Raw genomic sequence first — 17,078 nt, 5'->3', positions numbered from 1 at the left:
GCCTGTGCAGGTCTACAGCTCTGCCTTAAGAACTAGCTGTGCCATGTGGCCCCTTTGTCTACAACACACTACCCTGTTCCTGACTATGTGTGTATGAGTGTGTTCTGTAGCTCAAAACAGAATGTGAGTCACCAAAACAGAAAAATAAGCTTGCTTAATTATGGAAAGATGTAAACTTCATGAAATAGCCAAACGAACTCAGGTGTCAGAAACACATTCTAAGCACTTGGATAAGCCACCCAGACAGTGTGCACCTGCTCTAAGTAAGAGAGAGTATGTTGACCCTTAGAGGGCAGGGCCTGTTGGGCGGGGCTGCGACAAGAATTGTAAGCATGAGACAGCTTTGTCATTGTTTGTCCCTATGCTCTGTTTTCTGACCGTTTGAGTGCCACAGGGTCTTGCTGTCGCATCCTGACAGGAAGGCTCTCACTGTCCCTTGTCAAGGGTGAGAACCAGCCCTTTGCAGAGAGATGACTGACCCCTACCTTTGCTCTCAGGGTCTCCCCATACCCGTCCAAGGGAGGAAAATTGTTTTTCCTGAGAAGTTATTGATGGTGTGTTTGCTTGCCAAGTCCTGTGACGTGAGTTGGACCCCTCCTGGCCTCCCCACCCAGCACAGGAAAGTGCCTGTGTGGTATTTACGTTATCTGGGCTTCCAATGGGGCCAGCTTTAGTTGCTAAGAGCTGCACCAGGCAGGCAGCCACATGGAGTGGCTGTGCAGATCAGGACTCTATTGACTTGGCAGGGTGCGGGAACTTCTCAGGACCCTCTCAGAAGGTCACCTCTATGTCAACTGGGACTCACTTGCCACCCTGATTCCAGGCTTCAGAGGGTCTTGCTGCAATGAGCTCTACCAACTCTTTTCTTGAAGTTTCTGGACCAAACAGATGCTTGTCACAGTCCTCGGTGTCTAGGAAGGGAAGATGAGTCTTTGCAGAGTCCAGAAGCACCTCAAAAGCTACACTTCACCTCAGACACGTAGATCAAAAATGACAAGTGCATGTGTGTTTTCTGATTCCTCACAGCCTGTGGGTAAGCAGTAATAATAGCCAAGATGTCAAATATAGTAATATTCAAAATTGATCCCAGGACACAGACACACACATACCACACGACACTAAAATCCAAATGCTCAAGACTTTGTACAAAATGGTAGTACTTACATACAGTCTCTACAACCCTCCCATACTTTAGATAATCTCTGCATGATTTATAATATCCAATATGGTGTAAATTCTATATAAGTAGGTGCTATACTGTGTTGCTTAGAGAATGTGGCCAAGAGAAGTCTGAATAAATTCTGTATAGACACAATTTGTTTTAAAGTTTTCAATATATAACGGTTGGTTCTAGGAATATGGAACATGTAGCTGTGAAAGGTTGACATGTGGTACATACATGTTCGTGCAGACATATGTGTGTATGAGCAAACATATGTATATATTCCTTATAAGGCTTATTACACAAGATAGTTGCTATTATTCTGATTTTATATATGACCAAGCTGGAATTTAGTGAGATCATAGTGGCTGCACAAAAGGGCTGGCCTCAGTATCTAATATTTTCCGCACCACTTCTGTAAAGGTCAGTGTACAGATACTGGGGTGGGGAGACAAAGAAGATTGTATCCTTTTGTCTCGCCAGCTCTGCACACTGCATTTCTGGAAATGCATGGCTGGTCATTCAAAGTCACCTTCTACTTTATTTACTAGGCTAGACAAAGCTCATTGGTGCGTTCTTTTCTTCTTCACAGTGCCCCTCCACTCACTGAAAAGGAAGTTGAGGTAAGTGACTCAAGGGCTTTGTGAAATGTAGTGTCTGTCTTCGATGAGGTTTGCCCAGATATCCCTTCCTCCAGCCTGTGGCTCTAACATTTTTACACAAGAGTGAGAACAAGTGACCGTGGGATTCTGGGTAGTTTCTCCTAGTCCACTGCTGAGTTTCTCATGCCTGCCTCCATCCATGTTGACAAGTCAGAGGTGAAAAGGTTGCCGGAGACTCCACCTTCAAAGACTGTTAATGTCCCTTGATGGATGGGTTTCTAATGCAAAGTCAGTCAGGAGACTTTACAATTATACCAAATTTATTTCAATATTTTTAAAAAATGTGGCCATATTTCAAGCTTCAGGCTTTGGTGTGGAGGACAAAGGTGCTTGCTCCTGAGAGTTTCGGCTGCAAGAAGGCTAGCCCAGCTGACAGTGTGAAAGCTGTTGATGTCGCCTTTCATGATCTGACTTCCTGGTCCCAATGCTGGGTGATGGGCGAACTGAGAAGAACATTCATTCTGGTGAAGGGACAGATGGATAAGAAACATAGCAGAAGCGAGAAGGCAGCACAATGGCCTTGAACCAGGCGGTAATGGTATAGTACACTCACAGCCCTTCAAGCAGTGGATCTGATAGCTCGGCAAAGTGGTAAAGCAGAACTTCGAGCAGAAGGGAAACTGGGCGATGAAACAACTCGCCCAAGCTCCCAGACTCAGGACTCACCAAGACCAAGAGCTGGATACAAATATTCCAACTGACCTCAGGATCCTTTGTCAGGCATAGAGAGCCAAGCATTGAGAATTGTTCGTAGACTGAGGCTGCGTAGGAGAGAGAACCCTCATCACTGGGCTGTGAGTCATGCTAGCATCTGTGGAGATTAACCGTGGCAGCTCATTAAAATGCCAGGTTCTCCCCTCAGATGTGTGCTAATACAGTCATCAGCATGGTAGAAGTAAAGCAGACTTTGGAATCAGATAGACTAAGGTCAAGTCTTTGCTCTCTGCTCCTGTGTCACCTTGAACAATAATGATGTCTCTAGTCTTGGTCTCTTTGCCTGTAAAATGAGTGTAAGAGTCCTCACTCCAGAGAGCTGATGTAGGCTTAAATATAGCAAGATTCACAAATTTCACAACAGTGGTGGCCATCGTGATGGTCAGTAAGGGGCCATTTCCAGTAGAACCACCACTGTCATCTAGGGGTCAGTTCCTGTCTGAAGATAGCTGCCGTTGGTCATGTTATAGGAACTTCAGAAGCCAGGCAGAGCCAGTGACCACGCAGTATGGACTGGTGAGATGCAGTGAGCAAATGTAGATGCCGTGCAAGGTTGACAACATCAGGACCCCAATGTAGGGAGAAAGAACCTGGAAGTTGTTCTCTGACCTCTACATGGATGCTATTGCAACACACACACACACACACACACATGCACGTATGCACACATACACGCACACATGCACATATGTACACATGCATGTGCACATGTATGCGTACATGTTCAGGTACACCCACACAGCCCTGCCAATAAAGAAAGGAAGCTGCTCTTCCTTTCTTTAGGCAGGGTGGATGAAGCAATTGGAATTGAAGACACTTCCCTCCCTCTCTTCTTATTCCTGGTATGGAGGCCGTTTGTCTATTTTTCCTTCCCAGTAGTTTCGTGTTATGGTGAGTAGTATTAATGAGATGGGCCTGGGGGCTTCTGATTATCCTAGGAATTCCACATCTGGTCAATACCACCTTTAAAAAAAATCAGTTCTCATGGGGCTGGAGATGGCTCAGTGGTTTAGAGCACTGGCTGCTCTTCCAGAGGATCTAGGCTCAATTCTCAGCACCAACATGGTAGCTCACAATCATCTGTAACTCCAATTTCAGGAGATCCAACTCCCTCTGCCGGCCTCCTCAGACACTGCACTCATGTGGTGTGCAGACATATATGCAGGCAAAATTACTGCCCCCCCAAAAAAACTTTTAAAAATTAAAAAAAGGGGGATCCTGTATGGCATACTTCATCTCGTGTTGAGATATTTGTTCCTGGAAGTTACTTAGAGGTGATGTAGGAATTTAAAATAACAAGGCTGGAAACTGACGTTTGCTTTAAATCCACAAGCCTGCAGCTCAGCTGTCATTTCTGTAGTTACAGAGGTTTTATGGGAACCCCCCTCCCCTGGCAATAGACCCCAGTATGAATCCAGACTGCTTACACAGGCACTGGTCTAAGCCTATCTCAACCCAAACACCCCAACACGGTGCTCACACTCTTGATTTGGGCAAAGGCAGAATGCTATTGTCTGGTGGACACATTTGTCCTCTGGTCCTTGAAAACACCTTGCCTGGACCTCAAGGGCTGCCATTTGTCCATTTGTATGTGCTTCGCTGTGAAGTGGAGTTCATCTGCACACGGGGGTCTCAGCGACTAGTTCCAAGACCTCTGCCAAAGTTCATCTGCACACGGGGGGCCTCGGCAACTAGTTCCGAGACTTCCCGTAACAGGCTAGAACACAAATCCCACCCGTGCCTGAGCCGGTGGCAGCACCTCCTCCCAGCACTTCTACCACACTCTTGTTCCCAACAGAACGTGTTTGTACAACTGTCCTTGGCCTTTAGAAATGACAGCTACACCTTGGAATCTAGAATTAACCAGGCTGAAAGAGAACGCAACCTGACGGAAGAGAACACGGAGAAGGAACTGGAAAACTTCAAAGCTTCCATTACGGTAATTGAGGGGCCCAGTTTAAGGAATCCTTGCGGGAGCAACTGCCTCTATGGCCTGGGCCAAATGTCACACTTCTCCCACTAGCGAAGTAGTCTCTGGAAATGAGAAGGGAGCCAAGGGCCTGACAGTCTTCCTCAAAGGGCAGGGGAGAGCTGAGATCCTGAGGCCTTAGGCTCAGATACCCTGGCAGCTCCTTAGGAGTGGGTGGTTTGCTTGGCTAGGACTCCTTTCAAGCCATCCAGATGTGGTGACTCCACTAGGCTCCTCCAGTGTCTGGAAGACACTGTGCCCTGGGCTTTGTAGGAGTTTCTTCTCCTAGCAAGGATGTCTCATGAAAATGAATCCAGGTTTGGTGTGCCTTCTTAGTCAGCTTAGCTGCAATGGTAAGTTTTCATAGACTGGGTGGTTTAAACAACAACCATGTTGTTTCTCTTAGCCCTAGAGGCTAGAAGTTCAAGCTCAGGGGTCCAGCATGGTCAGGTCATCACTGAGACCCTCTTCAGACTTGCAAACTGATGACCTGCCATTATAGGAGGCCCCTGATGTGTAAGCAACAATCCCATCTGCAAGGTCTCCACTTGTGACTGGAGCCCCTTCCCAAGGGCCCACCCTTCCACTTCCACTTTGGGATTAGGCTCTCAGCACGAACGTGTGGAAGAACAGCTTAGAGGACTCTGGGTGATGCCCCTTCTCGCCCCTCAGTCCTCGGCATCCATCTGGTACCACTGTGAGCACCGGGAGACCTATCAGAAGCTTCTGGAAGACATCGCAGTCTTGCACCGTCTGGCCGCACGCCTCTCCAGCCGGGCTGAAGTGGTGGGCGCTGTGCGCCAGGTGAGCCCCACGGGACTTGGCCTTGCTGGCTGGCCCTGTTCCACTTGCAGTGACTACCCCATGACACAAACAGGGACAAGAAGAGGCATCACCCTTTGATGACTGTCTTAGGCCAGGCACTCTGTGGAGGTTGTTGAGATGTTCCGATATATTTGGTGCCAAGTAAACCTTTGAATTATTCCCTCTGGAACTGTTTTCTGTGGACTGTGAAATTTGAGGTAGATTATTATATACTGCTTTCTCTCTTGGAGCTGGTCTCTGGTAGTTGAGTCGGAGAATTCCCCACTGAAGAAGTCTGTTTAGCTTTTCCTGTGTGTTTTGGAAATATATGTGACGGGAGAGGCCCTTCCACTTCGTTGTCCTTACAAAATGCCTACCCAGCTCCTACAGAATCAGTGATGGGCAGAGAGTGCTTCACTTAACACAGCCAGCAGCCCTGTGAAGTGGCCTCCATCCCACACCTCTGCCCCCCAGTGAAGCCGGAATTCTCAGAAAGACGAGGCTCCTAGACAGTGGGAAATCCCAAACATTCCAAACGTTTTCAGTGCCTCCATTGTGTCACAAGTGGAAAACAAGATTATCTCTGGGCCACACGAATAAGGTACATGTGGAACATTAAATGAATATTGTATTTAGACTCGAGTCCTAGTCTCAAGATACTTCATAGTGCATATGCGATATTCTCAAGACCCCCAGGCACCTTCAGGAAGCATTCAGGGTCAGGGTTAATGAAGCTGCCCTAGCATTAGTGAGGGGCCCAGCTCAGAGCAGGCCCAGCTTAGGCTCCCCACCTTTGCCATTTTGAAGACCCGAGGTACATGGGGCCTCCACACAATGCTGCAGTGCCCACTGCCTGTGCACTGCTTGAGACCCTATCCCTTGTTTACACTGTGGCCCTGGCCTTCACAGAGCTCCGCACACTTGAGTGTCATGCTGACTGTAAACCAGGGATGCTGACAGTGTCTGCCATGTAGGACTGACGCAATGCGTGGAAAGCACTATGTAACAGTGTTGCAGCTGCCTCCTGCTGAACTGTGTGTGTGTGTGTGTGTGTGTGTGTGTGTGTGTGTGTGTGTGTGTGTGTGTGTGTTCTGAGGGTACACCCCTAAACACTGCCTGTGAAATGAGAAGCAGCCAAGCCACCAGTTGACCCACCCTTGCTTCTTTCTGAAGAAAGAGCGTCTGACTCAGCAGAGTGACCTAGGAAGTAGCCCAGTGGGGAACAAAACTGGAAAGATGCTAGGGAGGTGGCAGGTCTCAGTCCTACACAGTGCTTCGGACATTTATAGGGAAATCCCTCCAGGATAGACAGGACCTAAGCTGGGTCATCTTGGGGACCCTAGGGACTATGAGAAAAGGAAAAAAAAACCCTCCATTGTATGTAACCCTTCTAAATAGGTTTCTAGTTCCCTACGTTAGTGGTTCTATTTTTGCTTTTCTATATTTTTTAAATTCGTATTTGTTTTTATATAGTATAGGTATTTTGCATGCATGTATATCTAAGTATCACATGCATGCATGGTGCCATCAAAAGCCAGAAGAGGTCGGCAGATTCCCTGGGACTGGAGATACAGACAGGTGTGAACTGCCACGTGGGTGCTGGGAATGGAATCCAAGTGCCCTGGAAGAGCAGCCAATGCTTTTAGCCACTGAGCCATCTTTCCAGCCCCCACTTACTTATTTTCAGGCAGGATTTAGGTATGTAGTCTAGGCTGGCTTCACAGCATGCTCCTCTTACCTCAACTACCTGAGCACTAAGGTACCGGCATGGACCACCGTGCCTGGCCTGTATCCTTGGACCACCGTGCCTGGCCTGTATCCTTGGACCACCGTGCCTGGCCTGTATCCTTGGACCACCGTGCCTGGCCTGTACCCTTGGACCACCATGCCTGGCCTGTATCCTTGGACCACGGTGCCTGGCCTGTATCCTTGGACCACGGTGCCTGGCCTATATCCTTCGTAGCATGGTCGCCCATGCTGCCTTGTGCTCCCCTACCCTGCCTTCTCTGTCTCAGTTCTCACTTTCCTCCCTGGTTCCTCTGGACCAGCTTAGACACTTTTTGCCTGTTGCTGTCACTGCCACGGGTCTCATTCACTTCTGTCCTGTCTCCATTTATGACTTGATCATCTCTCACTTTACCACGGTCAGCCATTCCTCTTTTTGTGCAGAGTAAGTCGAGGTTCCTTCATCTAGCATGTTAGGTCCTTCAGGATCCAGCCTATATCACTTCCTCCCTGCAAACCCAAATGCTCATTGACCTTTTTTTTTTTTTTTTTTAATGAAGGGGAATTTCTGTGCTATGTTGACCTGCAGAAGCCCCTGGATAGGCTCAGTATCCCAGCATAATATGGAATGGTGCCCACTTTCATTCTAAAGGCTTCCTGTCTGGAGGATAAATCTATGTACGAGTCCTATGAGGAACTGCCTCTGCCTCTGGATGCCTTGGTGTTCCCTTGCCTTGGGCCTTCGGCTGTCCCGTCCACGTCCATGTGCCCACACCCCACATCTGTGACTTCAGGCCATCTCTGGAAACCCGTTCCCATCAGTTCTATCCCAGAGTAAACCAATCCCTGACTCCTCTCACCAGCTAAGGCGTGGGGCTGAGCCTTTCTCCTCCCAAGACAGGGCGACACTCTCAGCCCCATGCCACAGGCAACACACTCTCAGGGTAGATGCGCATCTGGCGGGTCCCTGCTGCCTTTCTATTCTGGCAGCACAGGGCTGAGCTCAGAGCAGTCGATGGTGCCTTTTCTTCAGCTGTGCCCGCCTTCCCTGCAGGAAAAGCGCATGTCCAAGGCAACGGAAGTGATGATGCAGTATGTGGAGAATCTGAAGAGGACATACGAGAAGGACCACGCTGAGCTCATGGAGTTTAAGAAACTGGCAAATCAGAACTCCAGTCGCAGCTGTGGTCCCTCTGGTAAGAACAAGGCTCTGCCCTCGTTGTGCCTGTAGGTCCCAAGTGGTGTTCAGCCGGGACCTCGGGGATCAAGACAGCTTCAGGGGCTGTATCTGGCCCAGTGGAACTCCCCACCTCTGTCCCGAGCTATTCACGGGGCCTTTACAACAGCTGCCCCAGTGAGGTTGGAGTCCTAGCATCAGAAACCATGAAAGGTACCAAAGGCTCCTGACTCGTGACAGTTAACCAAAGTAGCTGATAGCAGGTGCAAGGCACACTCTGTGACTGATCCCACATCCCATAAGTCTTTTTTTGTTTTTAAAGATTTATTTATTTATTATGTATACAGTGCTCTGCCTACATATACACATGCAGCCCAGAAGAGGGCATCAGATCACTTTATAGATGGTTGTGATCCACTATGTGGTTGCTGGGAATTGAACTCAGGACCTCTGGAAGAGCAGACAGTGCTCTTAATCTCTGAGCCATCTCTCCAGCCCCACCCCATAAGTCTTTGTGCTTTGGGATTGCCTTTTGAGCATCACATGCTAAGAAACTTGGGCTTTATTCTAGAAAGCATCAAGGATCCAAGGATTCCCATCAGGGAAATGTTCCCGGTTAAAGTGGCTCTCTCTAAGTGCAGTACTCCAGTTACACAACTGGAGCAAGCTAGCATGCCTAGTCCAGGCAGGCCTCAAACTCACGAGCCTACCCACTTCATTGTGTCCATCAGAAATGGTTGAGTATTTCAGTCAAAGCATATTTATTTTTTCCAGTCACCCAAATGAGCAGAACTAGAAAATACCCTGTATTTGCAAGGATGTGGCAACAGTCCAGGGGAGGGATGGAGTCTGGGCAGTAGGGCAGAATAAAGGCCTACGGGAAGTGAGCTGTTGCTGAGACAAACAGCAGATGCACGGGCAAGACACATACTTCAGCGGTTCTTTTCCTAATATTTTTAAAGTTCTATGCAAATTGGGTTAAGAAGACAGATTCTGCTCAAGAGAGTCAAGGATGGAATCACCCAGGTCGGTCATCTCTGCAGGGTTTTAAAGTAAAAACAGGAGGAAGAAGTCAGCTTCCAGGTGGAGGAAGCAGTGTGTGTTAAGGCATAGAGGTTGGGGACCAGGAAGGAAACAATCCGATACAGTTGCAGTGCTGGGGTGATGTTGAGAGGCTGAACTTAAGCCCTGGCCAACCAAGGCCACCTTCCAGGCCACAGGAGCAGCTACGACTTTGTCCTGTAGGGACAGAGCATCGGTGGGGAGTGTGGCACAGGACTTACCCATGTTTGTCCTGTGGGGACAGAGCATCGGTGGGGAGTGTGGCACAGGACTTACCCATGTTTGTCCTGTGGGGACAGAGCATCGGTGGGGAGTGTGGCACAGGACTTACCCATGTTTGTCCTGTGGGGACAGAGCATCGGTGGGGAGTGTGGCACAGGACTTACCCATGTTGTCCTGTGGGGACAGAGCATCGGTGGGGAGTGTGGCACAGGACTTACCCATGTTTGTCCTGTGGGGACAGAGCATCGGTGGGGAGTGTGGCACAGGACTTACCCATGTTTGTCCTGTGGGGACAGAGCATCGGTGGGGAGTGTGGCACAGGACTTACCCATGTTTCACTTTTGCGTTACTCAGACTTCAGCCAGCCCAGTGGCATTTGCAGAGTTTCAAAGCTGAGGTAGGGAAAAGTGAGCTCAGAGAGTCTTGCTCAATCCAGGAGGGAAATGACAGTGCACTGGACCAGAATCTCTCCCTGGGTGCTGCCAGAGCCTAGAGTCCTGGCCCAGGAGGGTGCTAGCTGGAGCAAACAGCTTGTCACATCAGGAACTCCTGTGGAATGCAAACATCCGCGTTACGGAGAGCAAGAGGAGGGAAAGTATAACAGACTGAGAAGCCTTTATAAACAGGAGGTTCCGTGAGCTTCCTGGGGAATATCAGCAACACTTGCCAGAGTCCAGAGGCCGTGTACTCATGCTAAGGGCTGTCTGCTTTGGATCTCAGCAGCCAGGTTCCTGAGCCACAGGCGTCTGGGCTCCTAAGAAACTGCCCTTGCCTACAAACGGGGAGCTGATTCCAAGAAAATCCTAGTGTATTGGTTAGGTAATTACTTCTCTGCAAGGGTCAGGTCTCCTGCAAACCAGTGTCCTGAGAATTTATGGAATGAAGTCAGCGTCATCTCAGTGGAAGTTTACAATCCCAGCACCAGGGGGTGAGGGTGGGAGGTGGGGTGGGGGGGGGGCAAAGGCAGGGTTGCTGTGCGTTAGAGGCCAGCCTGGGCTATAGAACAAGAGCCTACTACACCAAAAACCAAAGTGCTCTATGGGATAACCAGTCATCCAGGGTCTCATTCATTCATTCATTCTAAGATGCTTTTTGAGCACTTTTGGTGTGTCCCACATGACATAGGGCAAGTCCTAGAGCTACAAGAAAAGTAAGCAGACTTCTTGGGCGGGGGCCGTGTGTGTGTGTGTGTGTGTGTGTGTGTGTGTGTGTGTGTGTGTGTGTGTGTATGTGTGTGTAGGAGGCTGGCTCAGTGGGTAAAGTGCTTGCCATGCAAGCATGAAGGACCCGAATTCAGATCCCTGGCTCCCATGTGAAAAAGCTGAAAACAGCTACACTGATCTGTTACCACAGTGCTGGGGAGGAAGAGACAGGTGGTCCCCAAAGCTTGCTGACTAGCTAGTCTAGAGAATCCGCGCGCTCCAGGTTCAGTGAGAGGCCCTGTCTCAGAAAAGAGGTGGAGAGAGAGAGAGAGAAAAAAAAAAAGACACTCTGGCTTCTATATGCATGCATTCCCTCACGTACATGGTGCATAGCCCCCCAAGCATGTAGATGCACCACAGCTACCTGCAGAGAAATGCACTGAGCAGACTTCTGGGGTGAGATGAACTCTATAGAGTTGCTATAATCTGGCCTGAGGCCTGGGAAAATGCTAGTGAGAGGAAAGGATTCAAGAGCCAAGCCTTAGGCAAAGAATGGTTGGGACATTTGGTCTCACTTTGGTCATTTTCCAAGGTCTGACTCCACTGTGGCTGCTGCGGAGACCAGCACTGTGAATCAATGTGCCAGCAGGTGTGTCTCTGCTGTGTGCCAACCACTCTGTAACAGCATGTTTCTAAAAAGCCTTTATGTGACGTCTGGCAGTCTGCCTGCCTATGGCTGAGACTTTGGAGACTGTTGTAAAATAAAATATCCCTGATTAAAAAAATAAGTTGCTCATTAAAAATAACATTTTTGGAACATGCAATATGCTGATTGTCTGCATTTTAGATTATTTTCTTAAAGATTTATTTATTATGTATACAGTATGCATCAGAGCACATTATAGATGGTTGTGAGCCACCATGTGGTTGCTGGGAATTGAACTCAGGACCTCTGGAAGAGCAGTCAGTGCTCTTAACCGCTGAGCCATCTCTCTAGCCCCTAGATTATTTTCTAACTTCTAGAAATATGAATACTAGCTGAAAGAGAGGGGGCTATTTGTAGAGAGAAAGGGGACCAGTGGGCCAGGGAAAGGAAGGGCACGTGGGTAGGCAGATAGGAACCTACCTAGCACACTGACATACATGTGTGAAACTATTATAATAAAATATACCCTTTTGTTTGCTAATGAAAAGTCTGATGAAATTAAAGTATTACTAGACTCGAGAAAATAAATATTTATAAATTACTTAAATTATTTTCTAGTAATCCATTGACATAGTCATTTAGCTAACGCTCAATTCGCTGTACCCTAACTCTTGCACACTTGTTCTTTCTTTTGAAATACATTTATGATTTGATAGACATAAATTATTTTATCTCATAGTTTTGATTCATACTTTGATGCCTTTCTATGTGTCTGTTAATCATTTACACTTCTATTTTATAAATTCTTTGATTATCCCATCTGCAAGAATGGTATTTTATGAACTCTCCAAATACAGAGAATGTTTTCTGGTTTTGCTCTTTGGGGTGACCAGAAAACTTAAAAAAAAAAAAAAAAAAACCCTTTAACCAAAATGCTTCAAACTTCCTGCTGGACAAAATAAAACAAGTCGCCTAAAAGAACAGCTGAGCCCACAAGAAAGGAAATGGAAATAGCTAGAAACAAGAAGAAAGCTGAAACCATGCTGACCCTGCAGCTTGCTGGGGCCAGAGCCGCCCTGGTGATCTGGAACTGTTTGCCTCCAGCACTATCCAAGAGCGGACTTTGAGCCCTGCAGCCGGAGTGGACACCGAGCTTCAAGTGGAAAACTGAGACCTTCTAGGGACTGTGTCTTGAGCTAGAATCTCAGCAAGGAGTAAAAACCGTCACTCACCAGCCAGCAGAGAAACAAATACAGAAGTTTGTCTGTTTCACCCTGAGCCCTGGGAGGATACCAAATACTCTCTCCTTCCTCTTAGGAAAAATACATGAGTGACAGCAGCAGTGGTGTAATCTGTGGAGAATCTGAAAGGACAGCAGGACGCTGTCTCCAGGAGCACTGTCAGCCACCGCAGAGGGGCACACCCTGCACCAGGACACACGGGATCCTCCCTAGGGCCGGATGAAGACACAGTGTGAAATACACAATGAACACTCTGCTGTGAGCACAAGCCATTCGTCCCACCAAATTCAAGATTACACCCCAAGAACATCAGATAGTAAAGTAATCAGAATTTTAAAACCAGCAGAGACATGGAAAGGCAGTTGGAGACCACATGATCAAATGATAGTTATAAAAACATTAGAACTCCTCAAAACAAGAAGCCGGGGGTGAGGGAGACTTGGTAGGCATTGTACAGGAGGTTTGCCAGCATTCTGCGTTCTTCTCCCTGTCCCACTCACTGTCCATCCCCTACAGCAATGCTCTCAACCTTCCTAACACCGAGACCTTTTTAATACAGTTCCTGATGTTGGGGTGACCCCCAACCATGAAACTGTTTTTGTTGCTCTTTCACAACTGTAATTTGCTACTGTTCTGAGTTGCAGTGTAAATATCTGGTGTGTAGGGTACCTGATGTGCAGCCCCTGTGACGCGGTCATTCGACCCCAAAGGGGTCTTGACTCGTGGCTTGAGAAAACCTGCCCTAGAAGCTAGCTCAGGCACTGTGCAGGGTTTCGTGAGTGAGCCGAGTCACATCTGGCCTGAAACCTGTAAGAACTAGTGTGCACATGGCCCTGATTTTCTTTCTCCTGATCTGATGAGCAACACTCTCCCAGAATATTACCCTGTTCATCTTGACAGTAAGACTTCAGTTAGTTGCCCAGAACACAGCCAAAATGTATAGAGTGATTAAAACACGAAAGAAGGCTTATGAAACACGAGGTATGGGGGAGAGCCTACAATCCATTTACCAGGTGGCCCATAAATGGGAACTTAGGCACAGAAAATCTTCAAGGAAAGCCTTGCATCTTCCACAGCTAAAGAAAGACACAAAGCACGGGAAGTGAAGTCTATTGGAAAAACAAAAAACAAAAAACAAAACAGAACTCACATGAAATGGAAGCGTCCAAAGAGACACAATAAGGAGTGGAGAAGTGGCTCAGTGAGAAAAGCACTTGCTGTGCAAACGTTGAGGCCTGAGTTCGAATCCCAGCACCAGCACAAAGCTCAAGTACCGTGGTGCACACCTATAACTCCAACACTGAGGAACTGCAGGCAGGCGGATCCCAGGTCCTCTCTGACCAGCCAGCATAGCGGAAACAGCAACATCCAGCTTCAGTGAGAATCCTTGTCTCATAAAAAAAAAAAAAAAAAAAAAGTAGACAGAGACAGGATGCCCAATGTTGACCCCGCCCTGTTTGAGCATGACCACACACATATACACGCACACATTGATGTACATGCATCACATACATAAATAAAGAGAAGATAAAGATAAGTAAAGATTTTAAAAGTAATGATTTTAAAAAATTGCAAATAGATGACAAGTCTCAGCAGCAACAATAGCACCAGAAGGCAGTGGGTCTGACCCCTCAAAGAACTGATGGGGAGTGAATGTGTGGCCATGTGAGGGTTAGGGCTGGGGACCGCTATAATAAGAAAGGGGTTCTTTCACAGGTCCTTGCTAAAAGGACAATTCAGAGAATATACTGGGTTTGGGGAGGAATGGAGCTCAAATCGGCAAGGTGCAAGGCAGGATGGTGGTCACGGATGTTCATAAGCACGTGGATGGAGCTGATTGGGTGACGAATGCATAATTTGGGGGTGCACCAGGAGACATAAACATGATAGCTCGCACTCTAAGGTTAGAGAGAATTGTTGTTTTGAGCTCTATTTAAGAAAATCCTGGAGATCTTGATTAATTTTAAATTTAGTTCTGGTTGTGACCCTAGCCTTTCACAGCAGAGCCATCTTTCCAGCCTTAATTTTAAATTTAAAGCCAAATAATATCAGAAATTAAAGCCATGTCTCAAAGATTAGAACTAGAATAGATACTTTTCTCAATTAATGTAGAGTGGCAAAGAAATTAGGAAAAAAGTCAGATAATAAATCAAGGTGAAAGTAATATAGAAGATTAAATGGTAGAAAGAAACACAACTTTGTTAATGATCACAAGAATTATAGACAGTGGAAAGCTGTTGGTTGATCAAGATCCTCAGATAAAGAAAAAAACAAAGCAAAGTGCAGAGCTAGGTGCTCTTCAAGGGCCATATGTAAATACAGGACTATGAAGGACAAAGTGATGGCATAGGCTCCAGGAAGTTGGTGAGACTGAATTAAACTCAGCTGACTTTGAAGATATTTTTTTATATATAATTTTTGGACAAATTGTATTTGGAATTATATTCAAAAGAACAGGATTTACACTTTTAACAAAATGAAAATATTTTCATATACCCAGTTGTTTCCTGGTAACACTCTTATGCAACTGTGGTGTTGAACATTGAATTGTGTCATTTAATATACTCACTAAGGAGAAAAAGGTCTTAAGTGGTAGCCTCCTTTGTTCTGAGTCACAGTGTAGATAACACACTGACACTACTTCCGTTAGTGAATTTTCATTCTTAACACCACGTCTTCCTTGTGTATAGTGTCTCCAACCATCCATCCTTTGAGTGAACACAGTATGAGTCCATATGCTTCACGCTTGCTGAGTCCTGTTCACAAAACATCCTGGGTGATCCCAGACACTACAGTGGGATTGAGTGAAGCCCAAAAGCCCAAGACAGGGCCTTCATGTGGTGTGTGGTGAAGTTAGAATAAACATTTTGTCAAGAGGGTCCCTTTGCTGCAGATGATTTTCCTAGAGGGTGAGAGAGCAGACAACAAAGGGTCCCCAGTGCCCAGATCGCTGAGCCATCCCTGCAAAGCCATTTATGACCTATGGATAGCTTGGCTTAATTTCTGCCTTGTCTGTATTCTGTTGGACCCCAACCTGAAACTCATACCCATTTTCTTCTGTTGTTTCCTACTATAGAAGACGGGGTCCCCCGCACGACGCGATCTATGTCCCTCACGATGGGAAAGGTATGCATGGTCAAGGAACTTCAGGGCTCCCAAAAGAAACATGGTCCCTCAAGAAGTCATTCACGCTTGGACCTATGGCTGCCAGCAGGGTCTTCAGCCTCCACACCTGCTCCCATGGCCTCTCACACCCTATCTTTTTTGCTCAGGGGTCGTCTTCCTGACTTGTCATTAAGTGGGCATGAAATGATGCAAATACTTTGGCTTTGCCATAGACAGTTTTTACACACTATCTAGGCTGCTACTCAGAGAATGAGGTCTCAGAATGTCAAATGAGGATATGTTGAGAGATCACTCACAGCCAACAGAAAATTTGGGTCAACTTTGGTTTACTCTTTCTACACCAGTTCCTAACACCATCACCAACTCCCAACCCAAATGACCTACTGAATGCTAGATTCTAGCAAGCTTTCTCAGCACCCCAGAACCATGACTGTTGTTATTCCCAAGACAGAGAGCCTGAATTGCTTCTCTTCCCACAGAACATGCCCCGTCGGAGGGTCAGTGTTGCTGTGGTTCCCAAGTTTAATGCCCTGACCTTGCCTGGCCAAGCCCCCAGCTCATCACCCATCCCCTCCCTACCAGCTCTGGTGAGTATGATATTGCCTTCCTTTTGTTTCCCCCACTCCCTCACTTCAGTACTATGGAGAAAACTCAGACAGGGACAGGACGTTTCCAGCGTAGAATATGGAGGGAGGCACACAATCAACCCAGTGTAAATCATGTCACTGTTCTGCGAGCAAGGTCTCTGTGCTCTTGAGCAAAGCTCAGGAAGTGACCTAATAGATAGTCACCCCCTTTGAACAAAACCATAATATGCTTTAAGGAAAACAGGTTGTATCAGACATACCTGAGGCAAAGCTCTGGTCTCAGAGCCGAGTTCACGAACTGGGTCTCACCCATCTTAAGTCACTACAACATTGTTTACAACAACGAAACCCTGAAAGCAACCCAGTGCTTGTCAATAGATTGGCAAACAGATCATAAACACCATCATAAAGGGTTTCTGTAGAGTTATCACACATGACTTGTTATGAAGAAATAGCAGTTGCTATATAGAATAACCACATATTGGAGTATATGTACTATAATTCTGTTTTACACTTTTAAAATGGTGCCTCTCTGCATAGAACACAGAAAATCATGGAAGGAATCATTCATACTTTAGTAATTGTTCTAGGTTCATTTTTGTTGTTGTGATAAAATATCCCGACGAGGATGAAGTTAGAGAAGAAAGGGCTCCTTTGGCTCATAGTTCAGGCTGTAGTCCATCATGAAGGGTTTACTAGGCAGAAACTCCGCCATCACCGCCACAGACCAGAGCTGGGTCTTCCTACTCCCACAATGGCTGGGCCTTCCCACGTTATTTAGTGGTCCCCATAGGAATGCCCATAGGCCAGGCTGATCTAGACAGTCCCTCAGCTGAGGC

At 47.0% G+C, this 17,078-nt stretch overlaps 1 protein-coding gene across 1 annotated transcript in view; it reads left to right on the top strand.

The window, feature by feature from the left end:
- The window catches only part of Irag1 (inositol 1,4,5-triphosphate receptor associated 1), a 73,977-nt gene that overhangs the window by 42,425 nt on the left and 14,474 nt on the right, over positions 1 to 17,078 (top strand). Inside the window, exons 11-16 of the mRNA XM_051149235.1 lie at positions 1,755 to 1,785; positions 4,337 to 4,477; positions 5,180 to 5,311; positions 8,091 to 8,232; positions 15,603 to 15,652; positions 16,132 to 16,239. Coding sequence (XP_051005192.1) covers positions 1,755 to 1,785; positions 4,337 to 4,477; positions 5,180 to 5,311; positions 8,091 to 8,232; positions 15,603 to 15,652; positions 16,132 to 16,239 — 604 coding nt within the window. The remainder of the gene's footprint in view (positions 1 to 1,754; positions 1,786 to 4,336; positions 4,478 to 5,179; positions 5,312 to 8,090; positions 8,233 to 15,602; positions 15,653 to 16,131; positions 16,240 to 17,078) is intronic.

This window comes from Acomys russatus, chromosome 7 (assembly GCF_903995435.1).
Source record: "Acomys russatus chromosome 7, mAcoRus1.1, whole genome shotgun sequence".
NCBI classification, from domain to species: Eukaryota; Metazoa; Chordata; class Mammalia; order Rodentia; family Muridae; genus Acomys; species Acomys russatus.
This window is presented reverse-complemented; position numbering and strand designations above follow the sequence as displayed.